General features: G+C 39.7%; 1 protein-coding gene across 1 annotated transcript; it reads right to left on the bottom strand.

Moving 5' to 3' along the window:
• Positions 1–5,578: 5,578 nt before the first annotated feature.
• On the bottom strand, positions 5,579–6,396 carry LOC125087949 (keratin-associated protein 4-6-like). The gene has a single exon (XM_047708799.1). It carries the CDS (start codon positions 6,394–6,396, stop codon positions 5,851–5,853), a length of 546 nt encoding a protein of 181 aa, XP_047564755.1. The 3' UTR covers positions 5,579–5,850.
• Positions 6,397–14,375: the final 7,979 nt, after the last annotated feature.

Here is a 14,375-nt window from a genome sequence, read left to right as displayed (position 1 = left end):
TTTTGATTTTTTTTTAAAGAACCCATGAAGTACTCATTATTCTCTAAGACTTCACATAGAGATGTGTTAGGTTGCTGAGTCTTATGAAGTGTATACCTTTGATTTTGCTATTAAATCTTCTTAGAAAGTTCATTCTCCCACTCAAATCAGCAATTCCAGGGCGCCTGGGTGGCTCAGTGCGTTAAAGCCTCTGCCTTCAGCTCAGGTCATGGTCCCAGGGTCCTGGGATCGAGCCCCACATCAGACTCTGCTCAGCAGGGAGCCTGCTTCCATTCCTCTCTCTGCCTGCCTCTCTGCCTACTTGTGATCTTTGTCTGTCAAATAAATAAATAAAATCTTTAAAAAAAATCAACAATTCCTTATTCTCTCTTTAAGTTCCAGCCCAGAGTGCTTCATCCTCCGTTATGTTTTCTTAGACATTTCTTCTTCTTTTCTAAACCTCATCTGTTCCTCCTTTATGTTTGGTATCACATTGTGGAGCACTCAGATTCTGCACATCTACTGTAACCTGAATGTGATTGTCTGTATCCAGCTGGATGGAGACACCTGAGGTGAATGCTTGAAACTTTTTTCATCATGCATGGAACAGAGCACATCATCAGTGGCTTTTTTAAAAAAATAGTTTTTAGTTTCTTGAGGAATCTCCTCCACACTGCTCTCCAAAGAGGCTGCACCAACTTGCATTCCCACCAACAGTGCAAGAGGGTTCCCCTTTCTCCACATCCTCTCCAACACACGTTGCTTCCCGTCCTGCTAATTTTGGCCATTCCAACTGGTGTAAGGTGATATCTCAATGTGGTTTCAATTTGAATCTCCCTGATGGCTAGTGATGATGAACATTTTTTCATGTGTCTGATAGCCATTTGTATGTCTTCATTGGAGAAGTGTCTGTTCATATCCTCTGCCCATTTTTTGATATGATTATCTGTTCTGTATGTGTTGAGTCTGAGGAGATCTTTATAGATCCTGGACATCAATCTTTTGTCTGTACTGTCATTTGCAAACATCTTCTCCCATTCCATGGGTTGCCTCCTTGTTTTCTTGACTGTTTCCCTTGCTGTGCAGAAGCCCTTGATTTTGATGAAGTCCCAAAAGTTTATTTTGGCTTTTGTTTCCTTTGCCTTTGGAGACATATCTTGAAAGAAGTCTCTGTGGCTGACATCGAAGAGATTACTGCCTATGTTCTCCTCTAGGACTCTGATGGATTCCTGTCTCACGTTGAGGTCTTTTATCCATTTTGAGTTTATCTTTGTGTACTATGTAAGAGAATGGTTGAGTTTCACCCCCCTACATACAGCTGCCCAGTTTTCCCAGCACCATTCATCGAAGAGACTGTCTTTCTTCCACTGTATAATCTTTCCTGTTCTGTCAAAGATTAACTGACCATAGACTTGAGGGTCCACATCTGGGCTCTCCACTCTGTTCCACTGAACCCTCTTGCACTGTTGGTGGGAATGCAAGTTGGTGCAGCCTCTTTGGAGAGCAGTGTGGGGATTCCTCAAGAAATTAAAAATGGAACTTCCCTGTGACCCTGCAGTTGCACTGCTGGGTATTTACCCCAAAGATACAAATGTGGTGGAAGGAAGGGCCATCTGTACCCCAATGTTTATAGCAGCGATGGCCATGGTTGCCAAACTGTGGAAGGAGCCAAGATGCCCTTCAACAGACGAATGGATAAGGAAGATGTGGTCTGTATACACTATGGAGTGTTGTGCCTCCATCAGAAAGGATGAATGCCCAACTTTTGTAGCAACATGGACGGGACTGGAAGAGATAATGCTGAGTGAAATAAGTTGGGCAGAGAGAGTCAATTATCATATGGTTGCACTTATTTGTGGAGCATAACGAATGGCATGGAGGACATGGGGAGTTAGGAGAGGGGAGTTGGGGGAGATTGGAAGGGGAGGTGAACAGTGGGAGACTGTGGACTCTGAAGAACACTCTGAAGGGTTTGAAGGGGTGGGGGGGGTGGGAGGTTGGGGGAGCCAGGTGGTGGGTATTGGGGAGGGCACGGATTGCATGGAGCGCTGGGTATGGTGCAAGGACAGTGGATGCTGTTATGTTGAAAACAAATAAATAAAAATGATTTAAAAAACCCCCCAAAATAAAATAAAAAAATAAAAAATCAAGCATATGGCATATAAGGTATTAGTAAATGCAAATGCATACTTCTTTAAAAAAATAGTTTTTAGGAATCCCTTTTTAAAATTTAAATGTTGTTTTGCAATTATGGAAAGTATTTGTAGTTCCAAAATAAATTCACAAATTGAGGCATGTTTAAGGAAGTGTTGTTATTTCTATTCCTTCCTTTCCCCACAGAGAATCATTTTTATAACGTAAAGTTTTCCCTCCCATGGCTATTTTTTTAAAATTTTTTAAATCATTTTTTTAAAATTTATTTTTAGCATAACAGTATTCATTGTTTTTGTACCACACCCAGTGCTCCATGCAATCCGTGCCCTCTCTAATACCCACTACCTGGTTCCCCCAACCGCCCACCCCCACACCTCTTCAAACCCTTCAGATTGTTTTTCAGAGTCCACAGTCTCTCATTGTTCACCTCCCCTTCCAATTTCCCCCAACTCCCTTCTCCTAACTCCCCATGTCCTCCATGCTATTTGTTATGCTCCACAAATAAGTGAAACCATATGATAATTGACTCTCTCTGCCCGACTTATTTCACTCAGCATTATCTCTTCCAGTCCCGTCCATGTTGCTACAAAAGTTGGGCATTCATCCTTTCTGATGGAGGCACAACACTCCATAGTGTATACGGACCACATCTTCCTTATCCATTCGTCTGTTGAAGGGCATCTTGGTTCTTTCCACAGTTTGGCTACCGTGGCCATCGCTGCTATAAACATTGGGGTACAGAGGGCCCTTCTTTTCACTACATCTGTATCTTTGGGGTAAATACCCAGTAGTGCAATTGCAGGATCATAGGGAAGTTCTATTTTTAATTTCTTGAGGAATCTCCACACTCTTCTCCAAAGAGGCTGCACCAACTTGCATTCCCACCAACAGTGTAAGAGGGCTCCTCTTTCTCCACATCCTCTCCAACACTTGTTGTTTCCTGTCCCAATAATGTTGGCCATTTTAACTGGGGTAAGGTTGTATCTCAATGTGGGTTTGATTTGAATCTCCCTGATGGCTGATGATGATGAACATTTTTTCATGTGTCTGCTAGCCATTTGATTGTCTTCTTTGGAGAAGTGTTTGTTCATGTCTTCTACCTATTTTTTGACATGATTATCTGTTTTTTGGGTGTTGAGATTGAGGAGTTCTTTATAGATCTTGGATATCAGCCCTTTGTCTATATTGTCATTTGCAAAGATCTTCTCCCATTCTGTGGATTGCCTCTTTGTTTTGTTGACTGTTTCCTTTGCTGTGCAGAAGCTTTTGATCTTAATGAAGTCCCAAAAGTTCATTTTCCCTTTTGTTTCCTTTGCCTTTGGGGATGTGTCTTGAAAGAAGTTTCTGTGGCTGATGTCAAAGAGGTTACTGCCTATATTCTCCTCTAGGATTTTGATATATTCCTGCCTCATGTTGAGATCTTTCTTCCACTTTGAGTTTATCTTTGTGTATGGTGTGAGAGAATGGTCGAGTTTCATTCTTCTATATGTAGTCCAATTTTCCCAGCACCATTTATTGAAGGGACTTTTTTTTTTTTGAAATTGTACTGTATCTATGTGGTCAGTCTGTATCCATCACATTAATACTGCCTCTTGCCTGTTCATTATTCATTCTTAGTTCTGCAGATAATAAGTATGCATTTCTCATATATATTCAGCCCATAATATATTTATATATCTCCCTCTGCTAGTCTTCATGAAGATTATCCCTCCCATACCTTCACTGATCTTGTTGGTTTAAAGCTCATTCACTAATAAATCCCTTAGAATATGTCCACAGAAAGATTATCCCCTGAGATCTCTCATGTTCACAGTAGTTTATTTGTAGCATGGAACTTGGTTTGCCTGGATATAAAATGCTGGGATCATGTTTTCTTTCCTTGTATGTCTTAAAAATGTTACTGTATTTATCTTCTGATGTGAAGTGTTGCCATCAAAATGCATGAATGCGATCTTGTTTCCTTTTCCTTTTAACTGACATGGATATTTTGCCTAGATATTCAAATGTTCTTTTCTTTGAAATCCAATAGTTTTGGATCATCATAATATAATACAACGTAATAAAATATATATTATAAATTTATTATGTCTCAGTTTTTACCACCATGGCCTGATTTTTCCAGGTACATACAACTGTTCCTTTATTTGAATTATAATTCTTAGTATGTTTTATTGCTTTGTTTCTCCCTTTGGGATATCTATTACATATATTCTCTACTATTTTTTTTTTTTTTGCAGTATGGGAACCCAGCCTTCTGTTAGTTCTCACCCCAAGTGAGTAACTGATGAATTAGCTCCATTCTTTTCTTCATCAGTGAATATATCTCTCCCTCCCTCTCCTAACTTGGCAACCTTACTGTGGCTCTATGGTTGAAGGGTGGGGTACATCATTAGTAAAACTGTCCTTTGGGAACTGTGTCCCCATATGTATCACAGATACTTTCATCTGAAGAGGGGCTTCAAAGCTCAGTCTTATTCATACAAGTAAAAGCACAGAGAAAAAATATTGTGTAGAAACCTGAGTGGACAAATGTATAGAAAAAACTTTACTATTTACTAAAAAAGTAAATAACTCTACTAGAATATCTGCTCTATTACTGTAGAGAGCGTTCTGTGTGTTGGTCTCTGCCTTTACTCCAGTACTTTTAACTGTGCCTCCCAAGTAATAAATGCTCAATAAATACTATTTGGATGAATGAATGAAGAAATTGGCTTTTGGGAGGGTCAATGAAAGCAGACGCACTTTCCAGTGAAAACACTGGGTCCCCATTTTCCCATGGAAGCAATTGACAGGAACTCAGGAATACCCTCTTATGTGGTCATGCAGTCTACACATTGCCCCAGTTTCCACCAAACACTTCATCTTAGTAAGGGCATGCTTTACTCATCTAGGCAAACTGCCTGTCCCTTGAATTCATAAGGATCTGAAACTTCTCTATCAAAAGGAAAAAAAATGAGACTTGACTAAAGCCCTATCATAAATAGAGTCAGAATCAGTGAAAATTTGATTTGCTGCGTGGATGACACCAGTGTCATTGAGTACAAGTCCAAATACGAATTTGTAGACTCTGCTGAGCAATAGATTGCATAGCTATGGTGGCTGGTGTGTTGTGAATACATGTGAATACATGTGAAACATGTATTGTGTTATTTTGCTTTTATCTACCTACAGTCTTCCAAACTTCTAGTTTTCACTTTTTTGTTTATTTTCCTAGGACACGTTCATAGTGTTAGGTGATTTGCCCATGAAATAAGGAGGCACATAGGAAAGATTCAGGCAGTGAATAATGGAAACTATTTATTGAGAAGTGACAAGACCATGTGTGTTTGCTGCAGGTGTAAGTCAAATACAGTTGCCTACGAGCTGAAGACAAAATCTTAAGGGAGCAGTAATCACACTGAATTGTTAATGCAGGGAATTGTAACTTTATTTTGGTACAAAAATATATCAGGTTACAGTAAAGGCCTAGAAAAGGGAAGTTAGGAGAATGATTTCACCAATTGTCAAAGGGTAAAATTTGTTACTGTATAAGCAACTGTGTAAGCAAGCTGCATGCCACATCCATCTTCTTCAACAGTGTGATTGGTTCCTCCATGGAATCAAGGCCCAATTCAGTTGAGCAGCATCATTTCCACTCCATGTGTTTAAAAAGCACAAAAGGAGGGTCTACAAATGTGGGACAGAGGTAAACAAAGTTGGTGGTCACAGGGAAGGGTCTCAGCAGCAAGAGGAGGCACAGCACATGGGGCGGGGGCAGGTGGAGATGACACAGGTGGGGCGATAGCAAGTGGTGTGGCAGGAGACCTGGCCACAGACTGGGCGGAGGCAGCAGGAGGGGCAGCAGCAGGAGGGGCAGCAGCAGCTGGAGCCACAGCAGGAGGGGCGGCAGCAGCTAGAAATGCAGCAGGAGGGGCGGCAGCAGCTAGTGCCACAGCAGCTGGAGCCACCGCAGCTGTATCCATAGCAGGAGGGGCGGCAGCAGCTGGAAATGCAGCAGCTAGGCCTGCAGCAGCTGGAGCCACAGCAGCTGGAACCACAGCAGGAGGGGCGGCAGCAGCTAGAGATGCAGCAGCTAGGCCTGCAGCAGCTGGAGCCACAGCAGCTGGAACCACAGCAGGAGGGCTGGCAGCAGCTGGACACACAGCAGCTGGGGCGGCAGCAGGTGGTCCTGCAGCAGGTGGTCTGGCAGCAGCTGGGGCAGCAACAGGTCTCCTTGCCACAGCCCTGGTCAGAGCAGATGGAGCCACAACAGGAGTTGACCATGATGTCAGAAGGTGGAGGTTCTGGTATTAGGAAGAGAGTGAGTTTAGTGAATTTGAAAATCCCTGTGCTGCTTGTCCTCTTTTATACTCTGCTGAAGCTGCTGTGTTTTTATCCTGGACCATTTCCTAGTTTTCTTTTCCTGAAGAAGTATTAGTCATTAAATTAAATCACTGTGTTTTTCTGGTTAAATATTTTCAGATGAGGAAAAATAAGATATCCTTTTCTGAGTATGTTAAGGTTTCCAATCTGTGTATTCTCAAAATTGTCTTTTCTATTCTCTTTTTTTAATTATTTTTATTTTTTTTTATTTTTAACATAGCAGTATTCCTTGTTTTTGCACCACACCCAGTGCTCCAGGCAATCCGTGCCCTCTCTAATACCCATCACCTGGTTCCCCCAACCTCCCACCCCTCTCCGCTCCAAACCCCTCAGATTGTTTTTCAGAGTCCACAGTCTCTCATGGTTCACCTCCCCTTCCAATTTCCCCCAACTCCCTTCTCCTCTCTAACTCCCCTTGTCCTCCATGTTATTTGTTATGTTCCACAAGTAGGTGAAACCATATGATAATTGACTCTCTCTGCTTGACTTATTTCACTCAGCATAATCTCTTCCAGTCCTGTCCATGTTGCTACAAAAGTTGGGTATTCATCCTGATGGAGGCATAATACTCCATAGTGTATATGGACCACATCTTCCTTATCCATTCATCTGTTGAAGGGCATCTTGGTTCTTTCCACAGTTTGGCGACCGTGGCCATTGCTGCTATAAACATTGGGGTACAGATGGCCCTTCTTTTCACTACATCTGTATCTTTGGGATAAATACCCAGTAGTGCAATTGCAGGGTCATAGGAAAGCTCTATTTTTACTTTCTTGAGGAATCTCCACACTGTTCTCCAATAGGGGGCACCAACTTGCATTCCCACCAACAGTGTAAGAGGGTTCCCCTTTCTCCACATCCTCTCCAACACATGTTGTTTCCTGTCTTGCTAATTTTGGCCATTCTAACTGGTGTAAGGTGATATCTCAATGTGGTTTTAATTTGAATCTCCCTGATGGCTAGTGATGATGAACATTTTTTCATGTGTCTGATAGCCATTTGTATGTCTTCATTGGAGAAGTGTCTGTTCATATCTTCTGCCCATTTTTTGATATGATTATCTGTTTTGTGTGTGTTGAGTTTTAGGAGTTCTTTATAGATCCTGGATATCAATCTTTTGTCTGTACTGTCATTTGCAAATATCTTCTCCCATTCCGTGGGTTGCTTCTTTGTTTTGTTGACTGTTTCCTTTGCTGTGCAGAAGCTTTTGATTTTGATGAAGTCCCAAAAGTTATTTTCACTTTTGTTTCCTTTGCCTTTGGAGACATATCTTGAAAGAAGTTGCTGTGGCTGATATTGAAGAGGTTACTGCCTATGTTCTCCTCTAGGATTCTGATGGATTCCTGTCTCATGTTGAGGTCTTTTATCCATTTTGAGTTTATCTTTGTGTACGGTGTAAGAGAATGGTCGAGTTTCATTCTTCTACATATAGCTGTCCAGTTTTCCCAGCACAATGTATTGAAGAGACTGTATTTTTTTCCACTGTATATTTTTTCCTGTTTTGTCAAAGATTATTTGACCATAGAGTTGAGGGTCCATATCTGCTTTGAAACTGGAGCTCAATCACAAGGAAAAGTTCAGAAGGAACTCAGACACCCGGAAGCTAAAGACCACCTTGCTTAAGAATGCTTGGATCAACCAGGAGATCAAAGAAGAACTGAAACAATTCATGGAAACCAATGAGAATGAAGACACTTCGGTCCAAAACCTATGTAATACAGCAAAGGCAGTCCTAAGGGGGAAATACATAGCCATCCAAGCCTCCCTCAAAAAAAATTGAAAAATCCAGAACACACCAGCTGTCTCTACACCTTAAAGAACTGGAGAATCAACAACAAATCAAACCAACTCCACACATAAGAAGGGAAATAAGATTAAAGCTGAGATCAATGAGGTAGCAACCAGAGATACAGTAGAACGTATCAATGAAACTAGAAGCTGGTTTTTTGAAAGAATCAATAAGATCGATAAACTATTGGCCACACTAATCCAAAAGAAAAGAGAGAAAGCCCAAATTTATAAAATTATGAATGAAAAGGGAGAGATCACAACTAACACCAAGGAAGTAGAAACAATCATCAGAAGTTATTATCAACAGTTATATGCCAATAAGCTAAGCAACCTAGATGAAATGGATGCATTCCTGGAAAACTATAAACTCCCAAAATTGAACCAGGAAGAAATTGACAACCTGAATAGACCGATATCTAGTAACGAGATTGAAGCAGTGATCAAAAACCTCCCAAAAAACAAGAGCCCAGGACCTGATGGATTCCCTGGGGAATTCTACCAAACTTTCAAAGAAGAAATAACACCTATTCTCCTGAAGCTGTTTCAAAAAGTTGAAGCAGAAGGAAAACTTCCAGACTCTTTCTATGAAGCCAGCATTACCCTGATCCCCAAACCAGGAAAAGACCCTACCAAAAAGAATTTCAGACCAAAATCACTGATGTATATGGATGCTAAGATTCTCAACAAGATCCTAGCAAACAGGATCCAACAGCACATTAAAAAGATTATCCACCATGACCAGGTGGGATTCATTCCTGGGCTACAAGGATGGTTCAACATTCGCAAATCAATCAATGTGATAGAACAAATTAATATGAAGAGAGAAGAACCACATGGTCCTCTCAATTGATGCAGAAAAAGCATTTGACAAAATCAAGCATCCGTTCCTGATTAAAACGCTTCAAAGTATAGGGATAGAGGGAACATTCCTGAACTTCATAAAATCTATCTGTGAAAGACCCACAGCAAATATCATTCTCAATGGGAAAAAGCTTGCAGCCTTCCCGTTGAGATCAGGAACACGACAAGGATGCCCACTCTCACCACTCTTGTTAAACATAGTATTAGAAGTCCTAGCAACAGCAATCAGACAACAAAGAGAAATAAAAGGTATCCAAATTGGCAATGAAGAAGTCAAACTCTCTCTCTTTGCAGATGACATGATTCTTTATATGGAAAACCCAAAAGACTCCACCCCAAAACTACTAGAACTCATACAGCAATTTAGTAACATGGCAGGATACAAAGTCAATGTACAGAAATCAGTGGCTTTCTTATACACTAACAATGAAAATACAGAAAGGGAAATTAGAGAATCGATTCCATTTACTATAGCACCAAGAACCATAAGATACCTGGGAATAAACCTAACCAAAGAGGTAAAGTATCTGTACTTGAGGAACTACAGAACACTCATTAAAGAAATTGAAGAAGACACAAAAAGATGGAAGACCATTCCATGCTCTTGGATCGGAAGAATAAACATTGTTAAAATGTCTATACTGCCTAGAGCAATCTATACTTTTAATGCCATTCTGATCAAAATTCCACTGGTATTTTTCAAAGAGCTAGAGCAAATAATCCAGAAATTTGTATGGAACCAGAAGAGACCCCAAATCACTAAGGAAATGTTGAAAAAGAAAAATAAAACTGGGGGCATCATGTTACCTGATTTCAAGCTTTACTACAAAGCTGTGATCATCAAGACAGCATGGTACTGGCATAAAAACAGACACATAGACCAGTGGAACAGAGTAGAGAGCCCAGATATGGACCCTCAACTCTTTTCTATTGTCTTGTTTGTCAAAAGGGCCCATCGAATGGGTTCCATCATTGAGGTTTACCTGTGATCTGGGTATCACTCCATGATGTTATTGGACAAATTATTCACATGATGCCAGGGTCTTTTTGATGTCAAAAGAGAGGTAGAGAAGTGAGTTGGGGGAAATTGGAGGGGGAGACGAACCATGAGAGACTGTGGACTCTTAGAAACAAATGGAGGGTTTTGGAAGGAAGAGGGGGTGGGAGGTTGGGCGAACCTGGTGGTGGGTTTTATGGAGGGCACGTATTGCATGGAGCACTGGGTGTGGTACATAAAGAATGAATTCTGGAACACTGAAAAGAAATTTAAATAAGTAAATAAATAAATATTTAAAAATTTGCTAGAAAAAAAAAAGAGAGAGGTAGAATTATAGTAGGGGATAGAAAAAAGTTCATCTTTATGAGATACCTGTGGGCTATGAGGAAGACAGACCCTATCTGTGAGTTATAAATTCTCATCAGAGAATAGACTCTGGCTGTTTCTAAAGTATGTGCAAGGTATTACTTCCTGTGTTCAATTTGAAACCATTACCAACAACTCATTGTTTGTAAATATTAAAAAATGTTTGGAGCTTCTTTGAAGGGACTCTCACTGGTCCACTATGGGACAGCTTCAATAGCAAAATGAATAGCGATAGTAATGGATTTTAACCCATTAAAAAAACCCCCACAAGTCCATATTGAGACTAATTAAAGAAATGAAAAGAAAGATGAGGAAGTTATCCATGGTAGTAGAATGTCAACTAATAAATGTAGAAGGAAAAACTGAGTTTAAAAAAAATCACCATTTACCCTTCATAATAAAACTTGATTCAGGTAAATATCATCAATGGAGGCTACAGCTAATAGGTGAAAGTTTGTTGGGGGACAAGATATTTGGACATTTTAAAAATATCTCCTCATTGGTCATTTATTAATTTCAAAGGGGAAAATGTTAACTTTACTGTGGAGAAACTTGAGAAAAAAAGCTTAACTATGGGATCAATGTTAGCATCGTTAATAATAAGACAAATGGTCATGTGTCTCCCTGAGTCACACACTGAAAGGACACATCATGTATGTAGTATTCCTGTCAAAATGCATCACCCAAATGTTCTTGGAATCGTCAGAAACAAAAGCAAAAATCATACCACACAGAAATAACTGCTATGAAACAAAAACTCAAAATTAAAGAAGCAGTAAGCCCAAGGAAAAGAAACCACACACAGGTTGCATGGGATGTCCACAGGAAAAATGTTACAAAGTATGCAAGAGGGAAAAATATTACAAAATATGCAAGAGAGTATTCCACCATGAGTAGCATAGTAGATTCAAGAAAAGAAAATGTAACCTCAAGAATTGAGATAATTGAAGATTATGAAGACTATAAATAAATTGGAGTTCAAAGAGGTTCTTAAATCTGTGGTTTGATGTTTCCATCACTTTTGTTAAATTGCCCATCAACTATCTGTTTATAGCTTCTTTCCTGTTCTCTTTTCCTGGGACTCAAGTTTATGTGTACATTTGATCTTCTTTCACTTTGTTCCATGTGTACCTCATGCTCTTGTCTGTATTTTTTTAACCTTTTTTCTTTTTGTATTTTAGTGTGGATATTTTCTATTTCCAGTGTGCTCTTTCTTCTGTCCAATCTGCTAAACCCCTTTATTGAGTTCTGTTTCAGGTTTTGAATTTTTTAATTCTAGGATTTTCACTAGACTTTTCATTTTTGTTTTTATTTTTGTTTTTACATATTTTGGTTCTCTGATAAAATTGCCATTTTTCATCTATTACTTTAAATATATTAATCATAGTTATTTTTTTTTAAAGATTTTATTTATTTATTTGACAGAGAGAAATCACAAGTAAGCAGAGAGGCAGGCAGAGAGAGAGGAGGAAGCAGGCTCCCTGCTGAGCAGAAAGCCCGATGCGGGGCTCGAACCCAGGACCTGGGATCATGACCTGAGCCGAAGGCAGCGGCTTAACCCACTGAGCCACCCAGGCGCCCCTAATCATAGTTATTTTAAAGTTAGTTTTAATTATATGGATCATTTCTGAGTATATTTCTACTATATTTTCCTTGGTTTTATTAATTTGATCCTTTTTTCCTCTGGCATATCTATTTTTAATTGAATACCAGACATTTTATATGAAAAAACTGGAGAAGCCTAAGGTGACTTTATCTTCCAATGTAAAGGATTTAATTTTCTTCGAAGACTATGGGACGCTCAATCCTGCCTGCATAGATCAATTCCCAGTGCTTAAAATCAATTATTCTCTTAATTTTATCCAGTTCTTATAGTTATCCTCATTGAGAGGTTCATTCTGATACCAGCTACTTTGTCATAGCTGGATGTAGAATTCTGTCCTTTGATTTTTTTTTTTCAAGTTGCCACTCTTTTTTGGACACTATTACTTGCTCTATTACTTGCCTTCCCTCTGACTATTCCTTTCCAGTGCCTGTGTTTGCTCTTGCTCTTCCTTCAGCTTTCCCATAGCCCAAGTTATAGATGTCTGCTCTGTAGACATTTCCTATGATCCGGGAAATCACCTGCAGGCCCGAAGCATTAAAACCCGTTTTCAGATTTGTGAGCACCTCTCTTACATACTGTAGTTGGCAAGCTCTATGATGACAGCTGGTACTCACGTCCTTGTGTGATCCCTTCCCCTTGAGTGTGAGCTAGACATGGTGATTCATTTGGAAAATAATGGAATTCAGCAGTACTAAGAATATGTCACTCTCAAGATTAGGTTATTATAAGCTTGTGGCTTCCATCTTGGGTTTTCTTGCTACTTTTCTCACTTTCTTAGATTACTTGCCCTGGGGGGAGCCAGATGGCATGATGCCTGACCAGCCCACATGGTGAGTGAGGAACTGGTCTCCTGCCAGCAGCCATGTGAGCGAGCTTGGAAGTAGATTTTTCTGCCTTCATAGGAATACAGCCCTGGTCAACGGACTTGCTGGCAATCTCAAGAGAGAGCCCAACTTGCCACTTTTGGATTGCTAACCCTCAGAAAGTATGTGAGATAATAAATGTTTGTTGTTTTAAGCTACCAGATTTTAGGATAACTTGTTACACAACAAGTGTAGATAACTAATATGCAAACCAAGTCCATGTGTGTGAAATTCTGGATTTTCCATTAAATCCAGGGTGGGGCTTTTTTGTTGTTGTTGTTATTGTTTTCTTTCCAATTCTTCCACTTACACTCTTTTTCTTTAAGATTTTCTTTATTGTTAATGAAAAAGTACTGATAGAGCCTCTCCCTCTCAAAAAAAAAAAAAAAAAAGACAAAAACCAACCCAAATTTTTATGCTTAAGCCAACTGATGGTGCAACTAATTTTCATCTACCATCTCAGATCTATTAGGAATTTTGTAACTTGAGTGGAGTTGAGAAATAATGTCCCTAGGCAAGTTAAGTTAATTTATGGAGTTAAACACAATCATGACTCAGTCCCACTGTATTACTTATTAGCTCTGCAACTCTCAGAATATGCATTTAGTACAAAGCTTGCTAAATCTTTCTCCTGCTTTCACTAGCATGAGTTCATCAGAAATTTATTTTTAATTCTTTTTTTTTTTAAACTGGGATAGAGTCCATAAGGATTTGGGAGTATTCTGGGCTTACTAGGAACCAAACTAGTGCATTGATTGGTTTCTTGTCAGTCCCACACTCCTCATAATATTTGTTGACAAAGTGCTCCTAAACATGGCTATAAGTACACATCCCAGAAAAGTCATTAAGATAGGGAAATATTAACATTTGAGTACTTTCCATTTTCTGCTATGCTCCCAACTACTCAGGGTGATTGATTTTCCTGAAAGATCATTATTTTGTTGTTAATTGTTGGAGATGAAGTTAGAGAAGCTGAGAGGGTAATAAATTGGATTACATAGGAGATGGATAGACCATAAGGAGAACCCCCTGGTTTTCCAAGAAAACCAGACAAGGGAAGAACAAGAGAGTTGGGGGAAAGAAGGGGAGACAGAGGGATGAGACATCTTTCAGGAGTGGAATTGTAGGGCAAAGTAGGCTTTCAGAAATATTGAAGAAAGGCTTGCTGTGCTATACAACTCTTCTCCTCCATGCCCCCGAATTTTTTACATAAAAATCTTTATGATTCTTCAGTGCATTTGGACATTCTGTATATTGTTATTTCTGTATTGGTTGGTTGGTTGGTTTTTAATGTCACACTCCACGTTCAGATTTTCCTGAAGGTGAGAACAGGGACTAGAAAACCTGATACAGTGGCATGTTGGCTATAATTTCCCAGGAAATGAGGACACTGCCA

Source organism: Lutra lutra, chromosome 16, assembly GCF_902655055.1.
Source record: "Lutra lutra chromosome 16, mLutLut1.2, whole genome shotgun sequence".
NCBI lineage: Eukaryota > Metazoa > Chordata > Mammalia > Carnivora > Mustelidae > Lutra > Lutra lutra.
The sequence above is the reverse complement of the archived record's forward strand: the minus strand, read 5'-3'. Positions and strand labels throughout refer to the sequence as shown.